Genomic DNA, 18,764 nt, shown 5'->3' with positions numbered 1-18,764 from the left:
ATGATTATTTACGATTACATAACACATAATAGATTATTTCAAATTAGCAGCCAGGATAGCACTTTATCAATGTTATATATTCTATTACTGGTTTTCTTTTGTAATCAATGAATATTAATTGTCCATATACATTTTCAGCTGTCGTCAGTGCCGCCATAGCCAGATCAATGCCTGACTTAGCGTTCGCAGCAGCTTGCGCAGGCAGCGGAGCTGGAGAATCTAGGTCAAAGGTCGAGGCCGAAAAGAAGGCCAAAAAAGGCTTCTTGTCATTCTTAGGAAAAAAAGACAATAAATTTAAATTGGTATGTATAGCAATGGTTAACGCATGTTTTTAAAATTTGCGGTGGTTCATGCTCGAAAAGTAGCGGAATCTTCTAACCCAATTTTCAGGAATCAGTTAAATGCACAAATATGTCGCCTTTGATTCCTAGCCAATGGTAAATAGGAAGAAGTGTGTATGTTTTCTATCTGTAAAAGGAACAATCATAGAATTTAAAATTAAAAATAAGATTGATTATAGGTTGTCTGATAATACTTACTTGAAAAAAGTGGACACACAGTTTGTTTGCTGATATAGATTTTTTTTAAATAAATTGTAAAATAAACTATAAAATTGGTTAGAATAATATTAAGTAAACTATGACACAAATGGCTTTGTGCACTATTGCTACTTGCGCATTACTTTACTTTAAACAGAATTGTCTCATTCAAGTAAAGGGAAGCAACGAGTAATTTAACATTGGAATTTAAGTTTACATTAAACATTGTCCCAAGTATTTGCTAATTTACAAGTATTAACAAATAAAAAAAATTGCTGAACATCATTCACATATATTATGCCAGGTATATTATATAGAATACTATTTCATGTACCTGCTTGAGCAGTTTTAATAACTCTTTGGAGTTTTAATAATATGTTAATGTTACAAATGTATTAATATTGATATGGCATTCTCATCTAAGCATTAAGGAAATAACACCTCATAGGATAACATTTGTTGAACAATGTGGAAATGCACCTTACATTAATGCAGTATACACTATTTGTGACATCATTTTGTTTATTTAAATGACATCATTATTTGGCTAGTGTAGTTTTCAGCTATTTTCTTTTGTTTACTTTCAACCTGAAGACAAAAAAATGTGAAAATGATGGAAACTAAAGTATACCAGGTTATTGTTGAATACAGATAAGGTTATTTGCTTGGCAGGAAAACCTGAACAACCTTTCAAGACCTATGGTTTAGATTTTCGAAGGCTCGCTAAAATTTGAATCTGTTTTCCACAAGAACCTAGTTTTCTCTATATCATGTTTCTTTTTGAAAGTTCTTTTCAAATTATTTTATATTATTACAGGCACATAGCACATCCGATATTGATCTTCGATCAAAATCGCAGGATTCAGAAATTACGAGGTCAACTACAACGGCGGCCAATAGACCAAAAACAATGTACGTCGATTCAGGAGAGCTGGACCATTTTGGGCTACGTAAAACGACAGGGGATTTGCACAAATACTCAGAACATAGGAAAAGCTCTGGCTCAGGTTTGATGCCCCTGAATGAAAATGTGGCGCTTTCTGCAAGTTCAGACAATTTGACTTCAAGCCAAAAAAACAATAAAGGCGATCATCAAAAAAAGAGCAGGAAAAAGCGTGCTGCACCCCCTCCGCCAAAAGCCAACGGAAAAAATGCGTCAGAATCACAAACAGTGCAAGTTGAGATTAACGTTCAGCCAAAATCTACCAAACAGACTCAAATAGAAGAAGTTAGGCTGGAGAATAATAATCGTGTTCAGTTAAATAAGAACATTCATTCGCGGAATAGTTCAGACTCTAGCGGTTATCACGAATACCACGAAATGACGCTGAGCGGCACGGAATCGCCAGAAGCGAACAAGTCGGACAATTTGCAAACCACGCTGGATACTACCTCAATAGACAGTGGGGAGCATTTTAACGGGGACAGCGGTATACCGGACATGTCGCCTATGAGACATCGCGCTGTGAATCGCAACGATGGTGCTTATTCGCGGGACTCCAGTCTTGATATTGATAAACCCGTTGCTCCAGGACGGAAGAAAAAACGTGCTCCTTTGCCCCCTCCAGGAATGTCAGGTGTGTAAATACGACACAGAAAATGTTGTGCTTTTTACAATCCTTTTTGTGTTTAATTCACTCTTATATTTTAATGGCCCCCAAGGAGGGTATATAGTGATCAGACCGTCTGTCTGTCTTTCCGTCACACTTTGCATTTAGGTTTCGCGTTTAGGTTTCGAAAAATGCTCATAACTTCTATGTCGCTTCAGATAGCAACTTGATATTTGGCATGCATGTGTATCTCATGGAGCTGCACATTTTGAGTGATGAAAGGTCAAGGTCAGCCTTCAAGGTCAAAGGTAAAAAAAAACAAATTCAAGGGAAATAATAAGCTTCAAAGGGAGATAATTATCTGTACCTGCCAAATGATAAAAAAATTAATCAAACCTGCGCAGTAAGGGGCATTGTGTTTCTGACAAACACATCTCTTGTTTTATGAAGGTTATGGTAAAAGTTATTATGGAACTGCAGTCTTCGAAATTAGCTTTGAAAAGTTACATGCCAGTCGGGCCAGTTACTTAAGAATTTTTACATGCCCAACATATTTTTTACATGCCTAAACTTTTTTAACCAAATTATAACAAATCACAACATTTTAACACTTACATGCTACACATAGTAAAGCAGAACATTTGTTTCAATAGTAGTGAATACAATTACATCTAATCAGTCACTAGAATTAAGACGGTCGATCGTTACACCAGTGCTCTTGAAAAGAGCGTTCTCTGGTGTCCTCGTACCATTTCTTGACTTCTCTAAATCATTGTCAATTTTCTATTTTGGAAGTGCTTTATCGGGCTTAGCCCCATCAACATACCTAAGATACTGCATAGCCTCTATGTCGACAATGACATTTGTTTACATTGACAAAAACGGAAGCGTATTACTTGATTGAAATGATCGATTCAAAAAGCATCTTCTCGATTAATGTCTAGAGAAACCGTCGATAAGAACCAAATGTGACCGAACTGCATCGGTCAAAAACAATAACGATGACGTGTGCAAGCAGGTGCGTGTTGTTAAACCAATCGAATTTCATTGTTTTACAACTTACTGTTGTGTTTGTTCGCAAAATTGAAAAATAGATCTGCAAATATCAAAAACCGCATACGATTTTTTTTTATAAACTGTCAATTGGCTTCAATAATTTACATGCCCGGCGGGCCACAAACGTGAATTTTTGTATGTGCCCGGCAGTAATTTTACTCGCCACGGGCGATCGGGCGTGTGCTAATTTCGAAGACTGGAACTGGTCTTGCTACTTCTCAAATGCTCTTTGTAGCATACATAAGGCGATAAGCTCAAGTAAAAATATTGAACAATGGAAATGTATGAAACTTGTTACAGTGCATTACCATTGGTTTGATATATGAGATTTAATAGTCAAGAATTCATTGAAATAATAGGCATAGTTGAGCTTTTATCAATAGCGTTATATTATAGTTTCAAGCTTTTAAATGTAGATTATAGCGTACAAATTTATTTAGATATTAAAGTGATTTTTATTTTTCATGAGTCAAGTTTAAATGAAGACTTTAAATAAACAAATTATTATTTAAAATTGAAAGGCGAATTTTTTTTTTTTTCATCAGAAGTTTCATAAGAAAGCCTTATTCTTATATTTCTACCAGCAAGGACAAATAATTATTAGACAAAATGGAGAATATGTATAGAAACTATGTTAAACATAGATGCCTTGAATGTTGATCAGGATTTTAAAGATTTTTGCATAGAAATCTCTCAATTTAGCCTAAATGCTTTCATAATTTTACAGAGTTTTGTGGAATTTCTGTTAGCATTAATTTGCACATGCCTGGTGATACTCTATGTATGCTGACTATGCTCTGCACATGGATATACCAAGATTAACCCATTTATGCCAAGCGTCTAGAAAAAAGGCCTTTGCAAACATCGTAGACCCAGATGAGACGCCGCATCATCTGGGTCTGCGCTGTTTGCTTAAAGGAATTTCTGTAAGACATATTCTTAATATAGAAATAAATGTATTAGACATCCCTAATTTTGGAAATAAATTGATCCAATTTAGAAGGATGGGAGAGTCCTCTAGGCATAAATGGATTAATTTGTTAAAAAAGATTGTGCACAACAAATAAAGCATAAACAAATTAATTAGTATTAAATACTATGGAACATAATTACTTGCTTTGATAATAACATTAATACTTATTCACCCTTTAAGCGCTGGAACCGGATTTTAAAGGCCTTTGCAAACAGTTTGGATCCAGATGAGACGCCACAGAACGTGGCGTCTCATCTGGATCCAAACTGTTTGCTATTCTGATAGTATTCTTTGAAAAAAAGTGAAGAAAATGCTAATTTTAGAAATTCAGCAGACGACATTTTAGCAGATGACAAATTACCCAGCATGCAAAGGGTTAAAACACTAATAATTATATAGTATGCAGTTGGGTTATTTTTTGTAATAAGAGTTTGACATTTGAATTTGACACAAAATTTCTTTGATTTCTATGATAATTTTAACCCTTTGCATGCTGGGAAATTTGTCGACTGCTAAAATGTCGTCTGCTGAATTTCTAAAATGAGCATTTTCATCTATTTTTTTCAAAGAATACTATCAGAATAGCAAACAGTTTGGATCCTGATGAGACGCCACGTTTTGTGGCGTCTCATCTGGATCCAAACTGTTTGCAAAGGCCTTCAAAATTCGGTTCCCGCACTGAAAGGGTTAAATACTAAATTCATTCGGTGATTGGGAATAAATTTATATTGAATGCAAATTTTGTTATATTTTCGTTTTTCATGATTTTATATTTATATGTTATGATTACTTTTACGCTTCTTATATCAGATTTTCTATGAGATGGCTTCTGTTTTCCACTTTTTTCTAACGAGCACGTTTGGGCAACTTAACAGTTTGGTACTTGCTGTTTTAGCATTGTTTTTCTCTTTGCGTGATTTCCAGTGGCACCCATAGACAGTAGTAGCACTAACACTCCTGATAGCCCGCCTCCATCTCGTGGGAGACACACAGGTATGGTGGCTTTGTTTCACATGTGGAATTATGCCCAGGCCTTTTTCTAGCAATTTAGGGAAAAAATGCAACTTTGGGATTGGAATATTTTTACGCAAAAGTTCGCTGATTTGGGAAAAACGATTTCATATAACTTGTTATAATTTTAAACATTCAAAATATTGTAACAAATTCATTTAAACTATTTTTGTATACTTTTTTAGATGTATTTGAAATAAAATTGAGATAAGATAATGATTTGACACTTCTTAAAAATAAAAATTCAAATTGGGAGGTTTTGTTGAAACTGCATGGCGAGTAATTCAATTTTTTTTAATCATTTAATGTTGGGAATGGTTATGTTCAACAGACCTATAGATTTGGATGAAAAAGGCCGGATGTCATATATTCCTGTATTATTGACCCTCTCAGGGTCCCGTCTGGATCTTGGCACTCTGTCACATACCAATATATAGAAAACAGAATGATTGTACCTTCTGCTTTGATGTAGAGAGGCGAATACTGGATTCACCATATACCTTTCTGTCCCTCCTTAAGACATATTCTTACATGTATGTGTAAGTATACCCCTGTCCTTTTTAATATACAGAGTTCCAACTTGAATAAATTCAACATTTTTTAACCCTTTTTGGGAAAAGTACCTGTATGGTACCATATCAATTGGGAATAATTATCGAGAAATACCTAAAATTAATTGGAAAAATTTGCGGCGTAAGTCTTTAGATTGGGCATTATGGGCCTTTATTATTGCCTGGTAAAAAGTGCATCAATCAATTCAAATATTCATTTACATGCACTTTGGCTTGAAATGTTCAGTTTCAGTGCGCATTTTATTTGTTAACTTGCAGACGATGAACTTTTGGAACAAAATTTTTGAAAATGTTCTCCCCTTTGGGAATTTTTTAGACAGCAATTGGGAATTGTGTAGTTTTTCCTTAATTGTGAAAGTTCCTTTTACGGGAATTTTATAAAGAAGGAAAACAATCTCTGGAATTGCTCCCTTTTTGTGCCTGTGTTTATCTGTTTCTAACACAACCAGTTTTCTTCTGATGGTCACTCAACTATCTGAAATGATTATTAGCATAAAATGGAGACCTAGTTCAATGACAAGCCAAATCTCGGACACTTTGTAGTTATCGCCCTTGATTTTCTGAATATATGGCTCTTTGATTTCAGCTCTCTATCTCAATCAGTTTTCATCTGAATTTCTGAAAATGTAAAGCATCATAGTATGACAGTGTCATGTGTAACACCTAGCTATCTCAAAGGTAAATGGTCACCTGTTGAGGTCGAAGGTCAAATTTTGACATAAAACAGCTTGAAAATTTAAATCAGCTTGAAAAGTCCTGTCTCAGACATAACTTTGCCATATATTTATGGATTTTACAACAAATTGGCATAAATGGGAACCATCGTAGGACAACCTGTAGAGTGTTACGCCCTTTCCCTACCTCATAGGTCAAGGTCACACTTCAAAGGTAAAGGCCTTTAAAGTAGGGATGCAAGAGGTTACACAAATGATTAACCGGTTAACCTTTTCCTGTAACCGGTTATTAACCGGTTAATCGAAACGCCTAAAGTAGTTAAAATCATTAAGAGTATGAAAAATATCCCATACCGCTCTGTAAAAACAAAAGTAATTTCAAATTTTAAATCACTTGGGTTGATAACAATCCAGTTTTGTAATAAAATGAATTATAAAAAATATTTTCATAATTTTGTAAACATATGCTATATATTTTATTTAGTTTTCCTGCGTAAATGCATAAATGTAAAAAATTAAAGAAGTACACAATGTTCATTTTCACGTGTTATTAACTTATTTTTGGTTTGGCCGCTTATATTACCTTAGCGCCGTATCACTCACAAAAATGGTGTGTTTCTTTGTTCATTCTGTTATAATTTTTGAAACTCAAATTGGCTTAATATAGAAATGGTTTTCCCTTTCAATTCAACGTAAAGTGGGTCATGTGTGTTCAACGAATCCGCATCTATTCTTATTAGCTAATTGCATATTTTGTTGCTTGCATTTTAGCGTTTGTAGCCGAAGTAGTATCGTTTGATTTTCATTATACAATAAAAAAATGTGCGTAAAATAAATGACACACATAAAATTAATTTTGAACGAAATGTAAGTTGAATATTTAATATAATCAGTACATTTATGTAATAGCGAAGTAACTAAGTATTATGATCTCGAACTGATAGTTACGTATGTTTGTCGACGTACCATAGCGCGCATATTTTACGCAATTACACAAATACTAAATTTAACGGGTTTATTAATTTTTAATATTTTTAATTGATGTTTAATTTTTTAAATAGTTAATGATTTGCTTTCTTAAAAAGAACTTGCATCCGACCGTAATGGTAGAATCATTGGACGTAAATTATCATAATGATATTAATTTTTGATAAAGAAAAACGACATTAACTCGTCAAGATTTTAACTACGAATTCAATTCGTGATAAAATTGTTACTTATAAACACGGTATTTTCGCGAGCAATCAGTGTTGGATATTGGTTGACAAAACATCAAAATAAGCCGTCCAATGTCTCAACTGTTTTTTATCGCTAGTTCAATAAACGTGTCAATTACGTCTTTGCTATAAGCTCCCACTCACCGCAGTTCGCTAGTTAAATTTTAGCGAGTCAAAAGACCAGTAGTGTCAGTTATCAAAACGTACCCCTTATTTGTTATCACAAAGGTATTGATTAATTGCTTGATTACTTTGACTGTTGACACATTATTTATTACAGTCGATGGTGCGTCGTGTTGTTTTAACTGGTTGCCCACGCAAGTTGGCAGTATGTCATGCGAAAAATGTAAAATCGTACGAAATATTCACTGAAAAAAACATAATCATATATTTTTTCCAGGTTAACCTTTTCCCTAAAATGTAACCGGTTAACTGGACGTTTCAGTAGGTTAACCGGTTAACCTCTTGCATCCCTACTTTAAAGAGCTTTTCAGGACTGTATTTTTTTCATATATCATGCAATTTAAAAATAACTCAATTTTAATGGCCACAATGAGGAGACTGAAAGTTGCGATTATCACCCATCTTATTATTGAAAAGGTCAAGGTCACATAAAGAGGTCAAAAGTCAAATGTGGCCATAAAACTTGTTTTTCACATGTGGAGTTTTTAGACAAATTAGCAATTTGGGGATATCTTTTCCCTTTGGAAACGTCTTGTTCAATTTAGAGTTTCTGTAACTTTATTATTACGACTTGGTGCACGCAATACTACTGTAGCAAGCTCTACTTTGATTTTGTAGTGCACTCTGCAAAAAAAGGCTTTCACAGATTGACAAATTTATAGTTTGTTATCTTAATTGATATGCAGCTTTGTATGCCTATATAATACATAAATACAAAAGGACATGTCATGTTTTGGTTTTTATGCTTGGTATTTGGATTTTGTTTTTCTCTTACGAGATTTTATGCTATCTTACTTCATTTACGTTTACTTTATTTAAAGATTTTGGCATGTATTGGAGTTTTTTTTATTAATGTTAAAATTGGATCTAAATGGCTCTAGTAAAAAAACATGAATAAAATTTAAAAAAAAGAAAAAAACTAATCCTCAATTAAACTCGAACTACTGACCCTTGGAGTAAAAGTTTAGCAACTAAACCACTCAGTGTTGTATTTAATACTTTATACATGCGTTCCTTGTAATATCACAAAATGTAACGATAACAATAATTCAATTGTTTCGTGTTTGTAATGCTTACTTATTTTCAGATTAACTCGTCAAAAGATGCATATGGTGGATATTTTAGAGCATGGCTAATGTTCAGTAATACAACTTCCTCGCAATATATCATAACTGCAACTAATATTTTGCAAATCTGAAACATTTTCTTTTAATTTAGTCAATTTACCAAAACGTTACAAGGTCCCTTTAAGGTTTTTATTGAGAAAAAAAATGCAATAACTCAATTGTCAAAGATTTGCCAAAAGAGTTTTTTAGGCCAGCGAAACTTGTATATTCAGTATAACAAAATTAACATATTATTGTACTCATTATACAAAACCTATGAAATTATTGTCAATCAGTACTTCAATGCAATTTCCTGCATATTTTTGCATCATTTAATTAATACGATAAAAAATAACACTCACTTAACAATAATAAACAATCAGTAGGAGGAAGATATTTAAGGAACATAAACAAAGTGCACACATTAGTTTTTTCCCATAGTGTGAAAATAAAGCAAAGTCTATCTTATTGGATGTTTTTATGTCCCCCAGTGTATACTGGGGGACATATTGTATTTGCCTTGTCTGTTTGTCGGTTTGCGTCAAACTTTAACATTTGCCATAACTTTTGCAATATTGAAAATAGCAACTTCATATTTGGCATGCATGTGTATCTCATGGAGCTGCACATTTTGAGTGGTGAAAGGTCAAGGTCATTCTTCAAGGTCAAAGGTCAAAATCGCTCATTTAATATACACTGTATAACAACTTCTCATATGCATATGTATCTCATATAGCTGAGCGTTGAGAAAGGTCAAAGTCATCCTTCAAGGTCAAAGGTCAAATATATGGTGGGGGGACATAGTGTTTCACAAACACATTTTGTTCTCTTTTTGTTGTAAAATTCCCTTAAACAATTTGTGCTATCAATTTTTTTCTTACAACTCCTTCAAAATCCTCTATGATAAGTTTTCTTCTTAACCTGACCGTTCTGTTCAAAAACACTTATATGTGGAGAGGTATACAACATCAATCTTGGAATAAACTATTTTAAGAATGCATAATATGCAGATTTACCGTTTGAATTTGTTCGTGTTAATTATAATTGAAATAGGCCTTTGCAAATATACATGAATCATTTAATTTATTTACTTCAAAAGTGGACTTTTTAATTCCTTGAAAATGAAACCCTGTCCATTCATATATAAACACAGTTTTAAAATACAGTTAAAAGGATAAAATATATCATAACATGAAGAATGCCGGGGAAAATTACATATTATACTACAAGTATGGACAGAAAATTACAAAAATATCTTCAGAACATAAAATGAATAGTTTGGTATGAGAAAATCACCAAATCAATGTCCATTTCAATGTTAATGCCTTTTTCCAAAGTCACATAATTCATTGTTCTGAAATATTGTTGCAGACGAAGAGTTCGCTGCCCTTCAGGCGATGGAGGAAGTCACTATGCGCTTTAACCTCGAGGACTCCGATGACGACGATGCCAACAGGGGTCAGGATCTCTACATGGTAGAAAACTCTTCAATACACAGTGAGGATATCGACCTCGATCCAGAGGTTGCGCATCGTCAACGACCTGCGACCTTTGTGGCGCCCCCACCACCCACGGAACCGCCTCCTGACGATTCGGTGGCCGTGACATTGGGTTCGGTGGATACGGTTGATATTGGTATGTTAGAGAATTCATTGAGACCAGTGTTGTTTGTATGTTCAACACTCTTGTTCTCTGTACAATTCTGTATCAGTGACGCCGGATTCATTGAATACTGTTTATATCGGTATGTTAATCCTTTGTCATTCAGAATCTCTCTTTGACTCGTCTGTCGTTCCTTAGAAAATCAAATTAAATGTAAGACCTGTCTTACTTTATTCAAGTTATAATGGCTTCTTTTCTAACCCAAACATACTGATGAGCATCAAAGAGCACAAAACCTGAACACACTGCAAGTTACTCTGGTTTTATGCTGCTTTCATGAAGCCATTTTCTCTTTGCCCCTGAGAGGAAAGGGTTGAAGCATTGATTGGGGCTTGTAGGTTGTTGAGGTCAGATGTTGGAGCAAAGGGTGGTGAAATCTATCGTTTTGATGTTTAAATTAGTTTTTTCTCATTCATGTGCTGCTTTTATACTTTATAGGTTATTTCAAAGGAATTGGGGGAAAGTAAAATTCTGTCTGAAATGTTTTATGTTCTTTCTGTATGGGCAGGAAGTTATCGACAAATTGTGTAACAAAATTGGAAAAGTAAGGCAGTTAAAATGTTTCTCACCATAAAATGAAATTCTAACTGGAATGTTGAATGATTTTATTATTGCAAAAAATAAAATTAATAATGTTAAAAAACGCATAAACCATACAATTATATATGAATAACAAATGCACTTAATGAATAATATTCTTTGCAAATGTAAGTCAAACCTTTAATTTATTAAAAAATTTATTGTGATTTGATAAGATTAATTTTATTTTGCTAATGTTTTCACAGGTGTCGGAGATGGAACAACCAATAGCCCCAGAGACAGTTCCAAAGATTTCCCGTCTTCTAGTGAGTATTCTCCCCTTATTATTCTAAAAATGAATTTTGTGGACTAAACCGTGCTCAGTCAAGTCTGGTATAGTGTTTGTAAAAAGCTTGCACACATAAACTTGACACTTTCATGCATTTAATGCATTATAAACATTAACAAAATTGTGTAATTGTTAAATACTGCTGTAATATCACATTATTATTTGACTAATGCAAATGACCACAGTTTTCATTAAGATAATATTTGACATTTGACAAAAGTAAAGAATAAGCCAAAGCTAATTGTAAAAAGGAATTCAAATGATTTAACTCTTTCAGTGCTGGAACTGAATTTTGAAGGCCTTTGCAAACAGTTTGGATCCAGATGAGACGCCACAGAATGTGGCGTCTCATCAGGATCCAAACTGTTTGCTATTCTTATAATATTCTTTGAAACAAATTGAAGAAAATGCTAATTTAAGAAATTCAGCAGACGCCATTTAAGCAGACGACAAATTTCCCAGCATGCAAAGGTTTAAATACATTCTGAATATGTTAGGTTAATGTGTCTAAGTTATTTATCCGAAACAAAAAAATGTATTGCAGCCCAATACGTTAATTTTGCCAATATGTAAAAGCATGACAATCGGTAAAGTTTTATAACCAGCTTGATTTTAACCATCATATATAATACATTGATATGGGTTTGCCAGTTGCAAGGGGGTCATCATATAACTAATGCTTTTGGTCTGTTAATGTAGCATACACCTACATTATGTACATTACAGATGGGAGTTCAGAACTAATGGCTCATGCAAAAGTCATTTCATATTTGAATAAATATTTAAAAAAATTATCGTATTTCACGATATATCTGGAAACAAATAATTTATTACATGCCTTGTCTACAAAGCACATAGGAGAAAAAAATGTTGTATGTGAGTTTCAAGATTTATCAAAAGCTGAAGAATGATTTTTAAATAACATAAAAAAGGCTAATGTATCTTGAAAAAAAACAAAAAAACATGGATTCACAATATGTATGAAACAGAAAGAATAATCTGTGTTTGGCTTTGAACAGAATTTGATTTGCATTTACTTCATTATTGCGTATGGGATAGTGTAATTATATTTATAAAATAGGTCTTACCAAATTCCAAAAAAATCTATGTTTTATTTGTTGGAATATTTATGCTTGTATAATAATTGTTTACTAACAGCATGCATATACATTATGGAAACATTAATCCCAATTAATGCATCATGATACAAAAATACAGTACTTAACCATGTATTATGCCAACCTCGATTACAGGCACCAAATTTTGTAATGCCTAAATGGAGGAAAAACAGTTTTCTTCTAAATAAAACTGGCAAATCGGCCGCAATTTTACTACTGAGGAAAACATTGATCATTGTCACTAAGTGAATAACTGTAATGTCATATCCAAAATATTAAGCGTTTTATGATCATGAGCTTAGATTACATGGCACTATAATTTTGACAAATTTTAAGATGATGCTGTTGAGAATATGAGGGCAAAGGTAAACCTTGGTCTTATAACAGCTTGTCCAGTCTGTAGCTTTCACATGCATCGTAGAATTGTAAAGTATCTTACAATTAATGACAACCATGAGAATACTAAGTGTTGTGTGTATCATCCATCTTATAATACGTCAAAGGTCACGATCACATTTAGAGGTCAAAGGTCAAATTTTGACATAAACAGCTTGTTTGTGACATGAGATTATTTTAAGACAAAAGTGGAATGTGATGACATTCGTGCTCCATGGACTCATCATGTTTTCCCGTATGAAATATTGAAACGTTGGTTTTGTTTATAGTATTGTGTATTTTTTTCGGACTGGAGCATGAAAACTTCATGGCTACCTTGCATGTGTATTGTCAAGTTCATAGATAGTTTTTAAATGCTTTATTCCATCTAAGTGAATAAAATATTAATTAATTAAATATGGCCTATTGGAAAACGTAGTAAATTGTGGTCCCTTTAGTAAAACTTCTTAAATATTTGTGTTTGAAATGTCCTATTTACACTTGATCCAGGATGCAATTGAAAGTTATCATCAAAATCTTGACATTTTTGTGTAACTGTGTTCTTCATAAAAAAGTATTCACATTGTTTTAGCCCAAAGTATGTAAGTTAAAAATAATGTTGTTAATAATGTTGTTATTTTTTACCTAGTTTGTTATTACAAAAAAATATTAAGATTTTTTAGCCATTATTATTTAAGATTGAGACGAGAATGTCCGTTGTTATTTTTGACCTAGTAAGTAAATTATTTGTATACATATCTAAAGAGCTTGCAGACTCAAAATGTAACTGTGTTATGTATTTAAAAAAATATTCAGATTTTTAAGCCCAAAAAGTATAAGTTTGAAACAATAACGTCAGTTGTTATTTTTGACCAAGAAAGTTGATAATTATTTTCGCATATCGAACTTTGAAACAATAAAGTCAGTTTGGTTTTGTTTACAAAGTAAGTAAAAAAAAATTTTGAATATCTGAACATGCGTTATTTATTTTAAAAATTATTGGGATTTTTAGCTAAAGGTATATAAGTTTCAAACAAAAATGTTACTTGCTATATTTTACTGAGAAAGTAAATAGTTTTATTCGCATATCTAAAAAGCAGACTCTGCAGTTGTTCTTTTTGACCAAGTAAGTAAATTCTTTTTTTCGCAACAGCAGAGTCTAGTCGTCGCGGTAGCGTCTCCAGCAATTCCTCTGTGAACACAATAGAGGATATAAGTGAAGCCTTTAAGCTCACGATCGCCATGGGCGAGGAATCGTTGGGTGGTTTTGAGTCCGATCACTCGGACGATAGTGTCCAAGGTATTCCCAATGTAGACTTTTAGACTGGTCGTCATGCATTGTAGACAGGTAGACTGGATTGCAGAATATTTGAAGTTTTTTCAGTCTGCTTTTTCTTGTTTTGGTAATAATTATAAGATTTGATTATTCATTTTACACTGTGTTTCAAAATTATATATGTAAGAAAAGTTGTATATTAGGAAACAGTAAAGTGCTTATCATTATCTTATTTGAATAATAACTTTTAAAAAGAGATTGAACATTTTAAGATGGCTTTAGTCGAGAAATTGTGAAATAGACGGAGTCAAGAACAATTTGTTGGCCTCCATTAACCCTTTCAGTGCTGGAATCTAATTTTGAAGGCCTTTGCAAACAGTTTGGATCCAGATGAGACGCCACAGAACCTGGCATCTCATCAGGATCTAAACTGTTTGCTTTTCTGATAGTATTATTGAAAAAAAAATCGAAGAAAATGCTTATTTTAGAAATTCAGCAGACGACAAATTTCCCAGCATGCAAAGGGTTAAGTCAACAAACTGCTATTGTCATCCATATGTGAATGAATTGTTTCATTGAGTAAAAGCCTGTCTACATTGCATTATGCTTGCTTGAGTGTTTCACTTTTCTAGTCCAGTCTAAAATCCACATCTGGTGTGGGCCTGACTTGTCATGGGCCATCTTTGACACATATTTTAACACTTTTACAATATTTATAGTCTATTTAACTTGTATTAACCTAATTTTTCTGTTTTTTTTTCTTTAATGTAATAATATTTCTCGATAGTAATGATACCTGTGACACACTGATGGGACTGACATTTTCTTATTGTTTAAATTTACCCATAAAACTTTCTTCCTGATCCCTAATACATTTTAATTGTTAATTTTTGCTTTAGTTTAATTAATTTGTGTTTCCAAATAAAGATTTCAAAAATTTATATAGAGCCGCACTCTCTGAAAAGGTGGTTTAATGCATGTGCGAAAAGTGTCCAGTCCACACAGGCCTATCAGGGACGACACTTTCATTATAAACTGGATTTTTGCTAAGAAGAGACTTTCTTTAAAAATAAAAATATCATAAAAGCGGAAAGTGTTGTCCCTGATTAGCCAGTGTGGACTTCACAGGCTAAATTGGGACGATTCTTTATGCACATGCGAGGCTCATATACATTCTTATGCTACACTTAGTGACTTTAGTGTAAGCTTACAAGCAATAAATGGGATTTTAAAATAAATATTTTTTTAATAAAGTAATGATCAGCTTGAAATTTGTAATAAAAGAAAGCTCTTTTTTCCAAATTAGTCTATTTTTCTTAGGTATTGTGTTGTTCTGCTTGGTTTCTTAGTTTGGCTAGAGCACTAGTTTATAAGAGTGCTGTGTTTTTAGCTAGACTTTTTGCATAGATTGTTTCTGATACTTTTGCAGTTATTGTTTTATAGACAGGATTAATAAACTGGAACCATTAGTATTCAGTGCTTGGAAAGATTTTTAACTCTCTGTTTTTGCCTATGTTTCACCTTTGTTTTTCATAATCTTCTGTCAACAATTTTCTTATATCAGTATTTCTTTCCCACAACCAAACCTAGTTTGGTAAATGATCATAATAAGAATTTGATTTGTAAATGTTGTGTGGCCCACCATGATCTGTCTAACGTCTTGTCTGTATGTAGACACAAACTTGTTTGAATGCCTTCTCCAACTCTTAACGCTCACATATATACTTGCAGGCATGGTACCTTTTGATTTCTATCATCCTACGTAAAAAAATACAAAAGTTATGCCTTTCTGTAAACTTAGACATTCTAAATCCTGACGCTACATATTGCATTCTCCGTCATCGGGTGGTATCCTTCGTAGCCATGGTGACAAAGTCTAGTTATTTTAGTTATTTGATGTATACACTCACTTTGTGTTGTTTCAGTCTCCGTCACTTTTAATTTCACCATTCTTTTCTATTATACATGAGCCTCATTCTGGGAAAATGGGGCTTAAAGCATAAGTTGCGTAAAGTGACGTCCCAGATAAGCCTGCGTAGTCTGCACAAGCTAATCGGGGACAACACTTTCTGCTTTTATCGAATTTTTTGTTTAAATGACGTCTCTTTTAAACAAAAATCCAGTCTAGGCGAAAAGTGTCCTTTCTGATTAGCCTGTGTGGACTGCAGAGGCTAATCTAGGACAGCATAACACACATGCATTAAGCCCTGTTTGCGAAGAGCATGACAAAGCCCTGTTGAGGCTTGTATGTTTTTAGCATGTTTGAAGAGGGTTTATAGATGAATTACGTTCTCCATTTGATTCAACTTAAGGGGAAATATTTTTGCCAAAGTCAGTTGTATAAATAATTGTGTCATGTTTTTTTAGCTCAGCTGTTTTCGGTGAAAACCCAAGGTATTGTCATAGCAAGCTCGTCATGTCGTCCGCTGTCCGCGTTGTGCTAAAACCTTTACATTGGCTCTAAAATAAAAGTGCTTCCACCTACAACTTTGAAACTTCATATGTAGATGCACCTTGATGAGTTCTACACGCCACACCCATTTTGGGGTCACGTCAAGGTGACTGTGACCTTTAAAAAAATAAACAAAAAATAAAACTCTTACAAGCTTTCATTATTTATGCTTCCCTGAAATTTTTGGGGGAGCATATAGTCACCGCTTCGTCTGTCCGTGTTTGTGTCCGTCCATCCGTGCACAATTTTTGTCCGGGCTATTTCTCAGCAATTAATGACCGGAATTCAATTAAACTTTATGGGAAGCTTCATGCGCATATTATCAGCGGGTTCTGGTCGGATGATTTTTCACAGAGTTATGGCCCTTTGAAATTTTCTATAAACTGTACATATAGTGCAATTCTTGTCCCCCCAACTACTAGACGTTTCCTTTTATCTGAATATATAGTGCAATATTGTGACAAAAAAAAACTTTGGGGAGCATCACCCGTCTCCGACGGTTTCTTGTTAAAAACTGCACCCGCAGCCGAGCGTTGGCACCCGTTATGCGGTACTCTTGTTAAACTTCTGTGATACATAGTGACAAATGAATTGTATATTGTAATGATGATGGAATCTATTATGCATGAATTGAGCATGGCATTGTGCTTTTTTTAAACTGAAAGTGTTAAAACTTAAACTTAATAATTTCATAAATGATAGTAAATTTTTTTTTAAATATATTTCTTAATTTAATTTTAAAACATTGTATTCTACAGAAGGTCAGGTTTGTCTCTTTTTCTTTGATACATGAAAGATGAAACAAAATTGGAAGAATTGTATGCTTATGCGTTTCCAAATTAAATAATTGAAATTATATTACATATTTGTGCCAAGTGAATGCAATCTGTTACCAGGTTAAGGATATTATTGTAGATTCCATGAAAGCATTTCTAATTTGGTCACATTTTTACGATACCGGCATGTCACAGACAAACATTTGACATTATGGGTTTTAGCTGTCATACATTAAGATATGTTACCGAACCAAAATGCAGACAGTAATTATTTTTTTAAGTTTTCTTGAAATCCTTTACAGCTTGCGCTTTGCTACATTAAGTTTCAAGCCAGTGATTTTTTTTGCTTGACAACTTACAGCCTGTGCCTTTTGGATTTGGAAAAATAGTGCAATAAACCATGATTTATATATGGAGAAATGAAACATTATTAATATGATTATAACAGTAATCTGATTCTTTATCAGTGCATGTTTAACTGCATTTTTTATGCCCCAGGTAAGGTGGCATATTGCAATCTCACCGTCCGTCTGGCATTCCGCTTTCCGGAGGGTTTTTATACAACACTTTCAGAAATTGAGCTTATTTTTGGTGGTATGCGAGTCTACCTACATGATCTACATATGAAGTGTGAAATTCGCTCCGGTCCATTGATTGTTTGCGAAGTTATGGGCCTTAGACTTAGATATTTTCTTTAAGATAACCGTTTTCGGGAGATTTTTTTAGGCAACACTTTCAGATATTGAGATGATTTTTGGTATGTCAGTCTACCTACACGACCTACAAACTAAGTGTGAAATTCATTGCGTTCCTTTAATTTTTGACAAAGTTATGGGCTTTGGACATAACATTTTCTGTAAAATGGCTGCGTCTTTAAAGCGCAGTAGGTGGCATTGTGTTTCACTTACGCGAGTCTTGTTGAATTGATATTTTAAAGTGCTACAGATTATTCCGCTAAATAATAAACTCAATAGACCAATATTTAGTTCATTTGACAAAGTAGAGCTTTTGGGGGCTATTTGGTAAGATTTTTGGGGAAAACTAGTTTTTGTCATTGGAAAACACCTTCTAAGAGGCTGTAAATTTTGGCCAAAAAAATCACTGGGAGCATTTAGTCAGAAGCAAACATTGTTTGTACTTTGCAGATGAACTGAAGAAAGCCATGCCAGAGTTCAAGAAGCATATTGCCAGTCTGGTGCTTCAAGGGTCCGATGGAGAGGAATCGACCAATGGGACGCCTCTCTCCAAGGTCAGTTGAGGTCACATGGTCTGAACCCACATGATAGTTGTATGTCTTCATTGTGTGCTTACAGACCTGTGAGTTAACTCTTTCAGTGCTGGAACCGAATTTCGAAG

At 33.7% G+C, this 18,764-nt stretch overlaps 2 protein-coding genes across 17 annotated transcripts in view; both read left to right on the top strand.

Annotated features, from left to right (window-relative positions):
* Window positions 1–18,764, top strand: part of LOC127854821 (secernin-3-like) — a 204,174-nt gene that overhangs the window by 122,005 nt on the left and 63,405 nt on the right. The window lies entirely within an intron of this gene.
* LOC127854813 (uncharacterized) overlaps window positions 1–18,764 on the top strand; it is a 150,960-nt gene that overhangs the window by 122,188 nt on the left and 10,008 nt on the right. For 13 of the 16 annotated variants that reach the window (XM_052389874.1, XM_052389872.1, XM_052389870.1 and 10 more), the window contains 7 exons: window positions 139–302; window positions 1,357–2,116; window positions 5,043–5,111; window positions 10,253–10,516; window positions 11,329–11,388; window positions 14,058–14,204; window positions 18,554–18,657. In XM_052389874.1, coding sequence (XP_052245834.1) covers window positions 139–302; window positions 1,357–2,116; window positions 5,043–5,111; window positions 10,253–10,516; window positions 11,329–11,388; window positions 14,058–14,204; window positions 18,554–18,657 — 1,568 coding nt within the window. The remainder of the gene's footprint in view (window positions 1–138; window positions 303–1,356; window positions 2,117–5,042; window positions 5,112–10,252; window positions 10,517–11,328; window positions 11,389–14,057; window positions 14,205–18,553; window positions 18,658–18,764) is intronic. The other 3 variants (XM_052389865.1, XM_052389876.1, XM_052389877.1) reach the window with 3 other exon arrangements.

This window comes from Dreissena polymorpha, chromosome 13 (genome assembly GCF_020536995.1).
Source record: "Dreissena polymorpha isolate Duluth1 chromosome 13, UMN_Dpol_1.0, whole genome shotgun sequence".
In the NCBI taxonomy this organism is placed as follows: Eukaryota; Metazoa; Mollusca; class Bivalvia; order Myida; family Dreissenidae; genus Dreissena; species Dreissena polymorpha.
The sequence above is the reverse complement of the archived record's forward strand: the minus strand, read 5'-3'. Positions and strand labels throughout refer to the sequence as shown.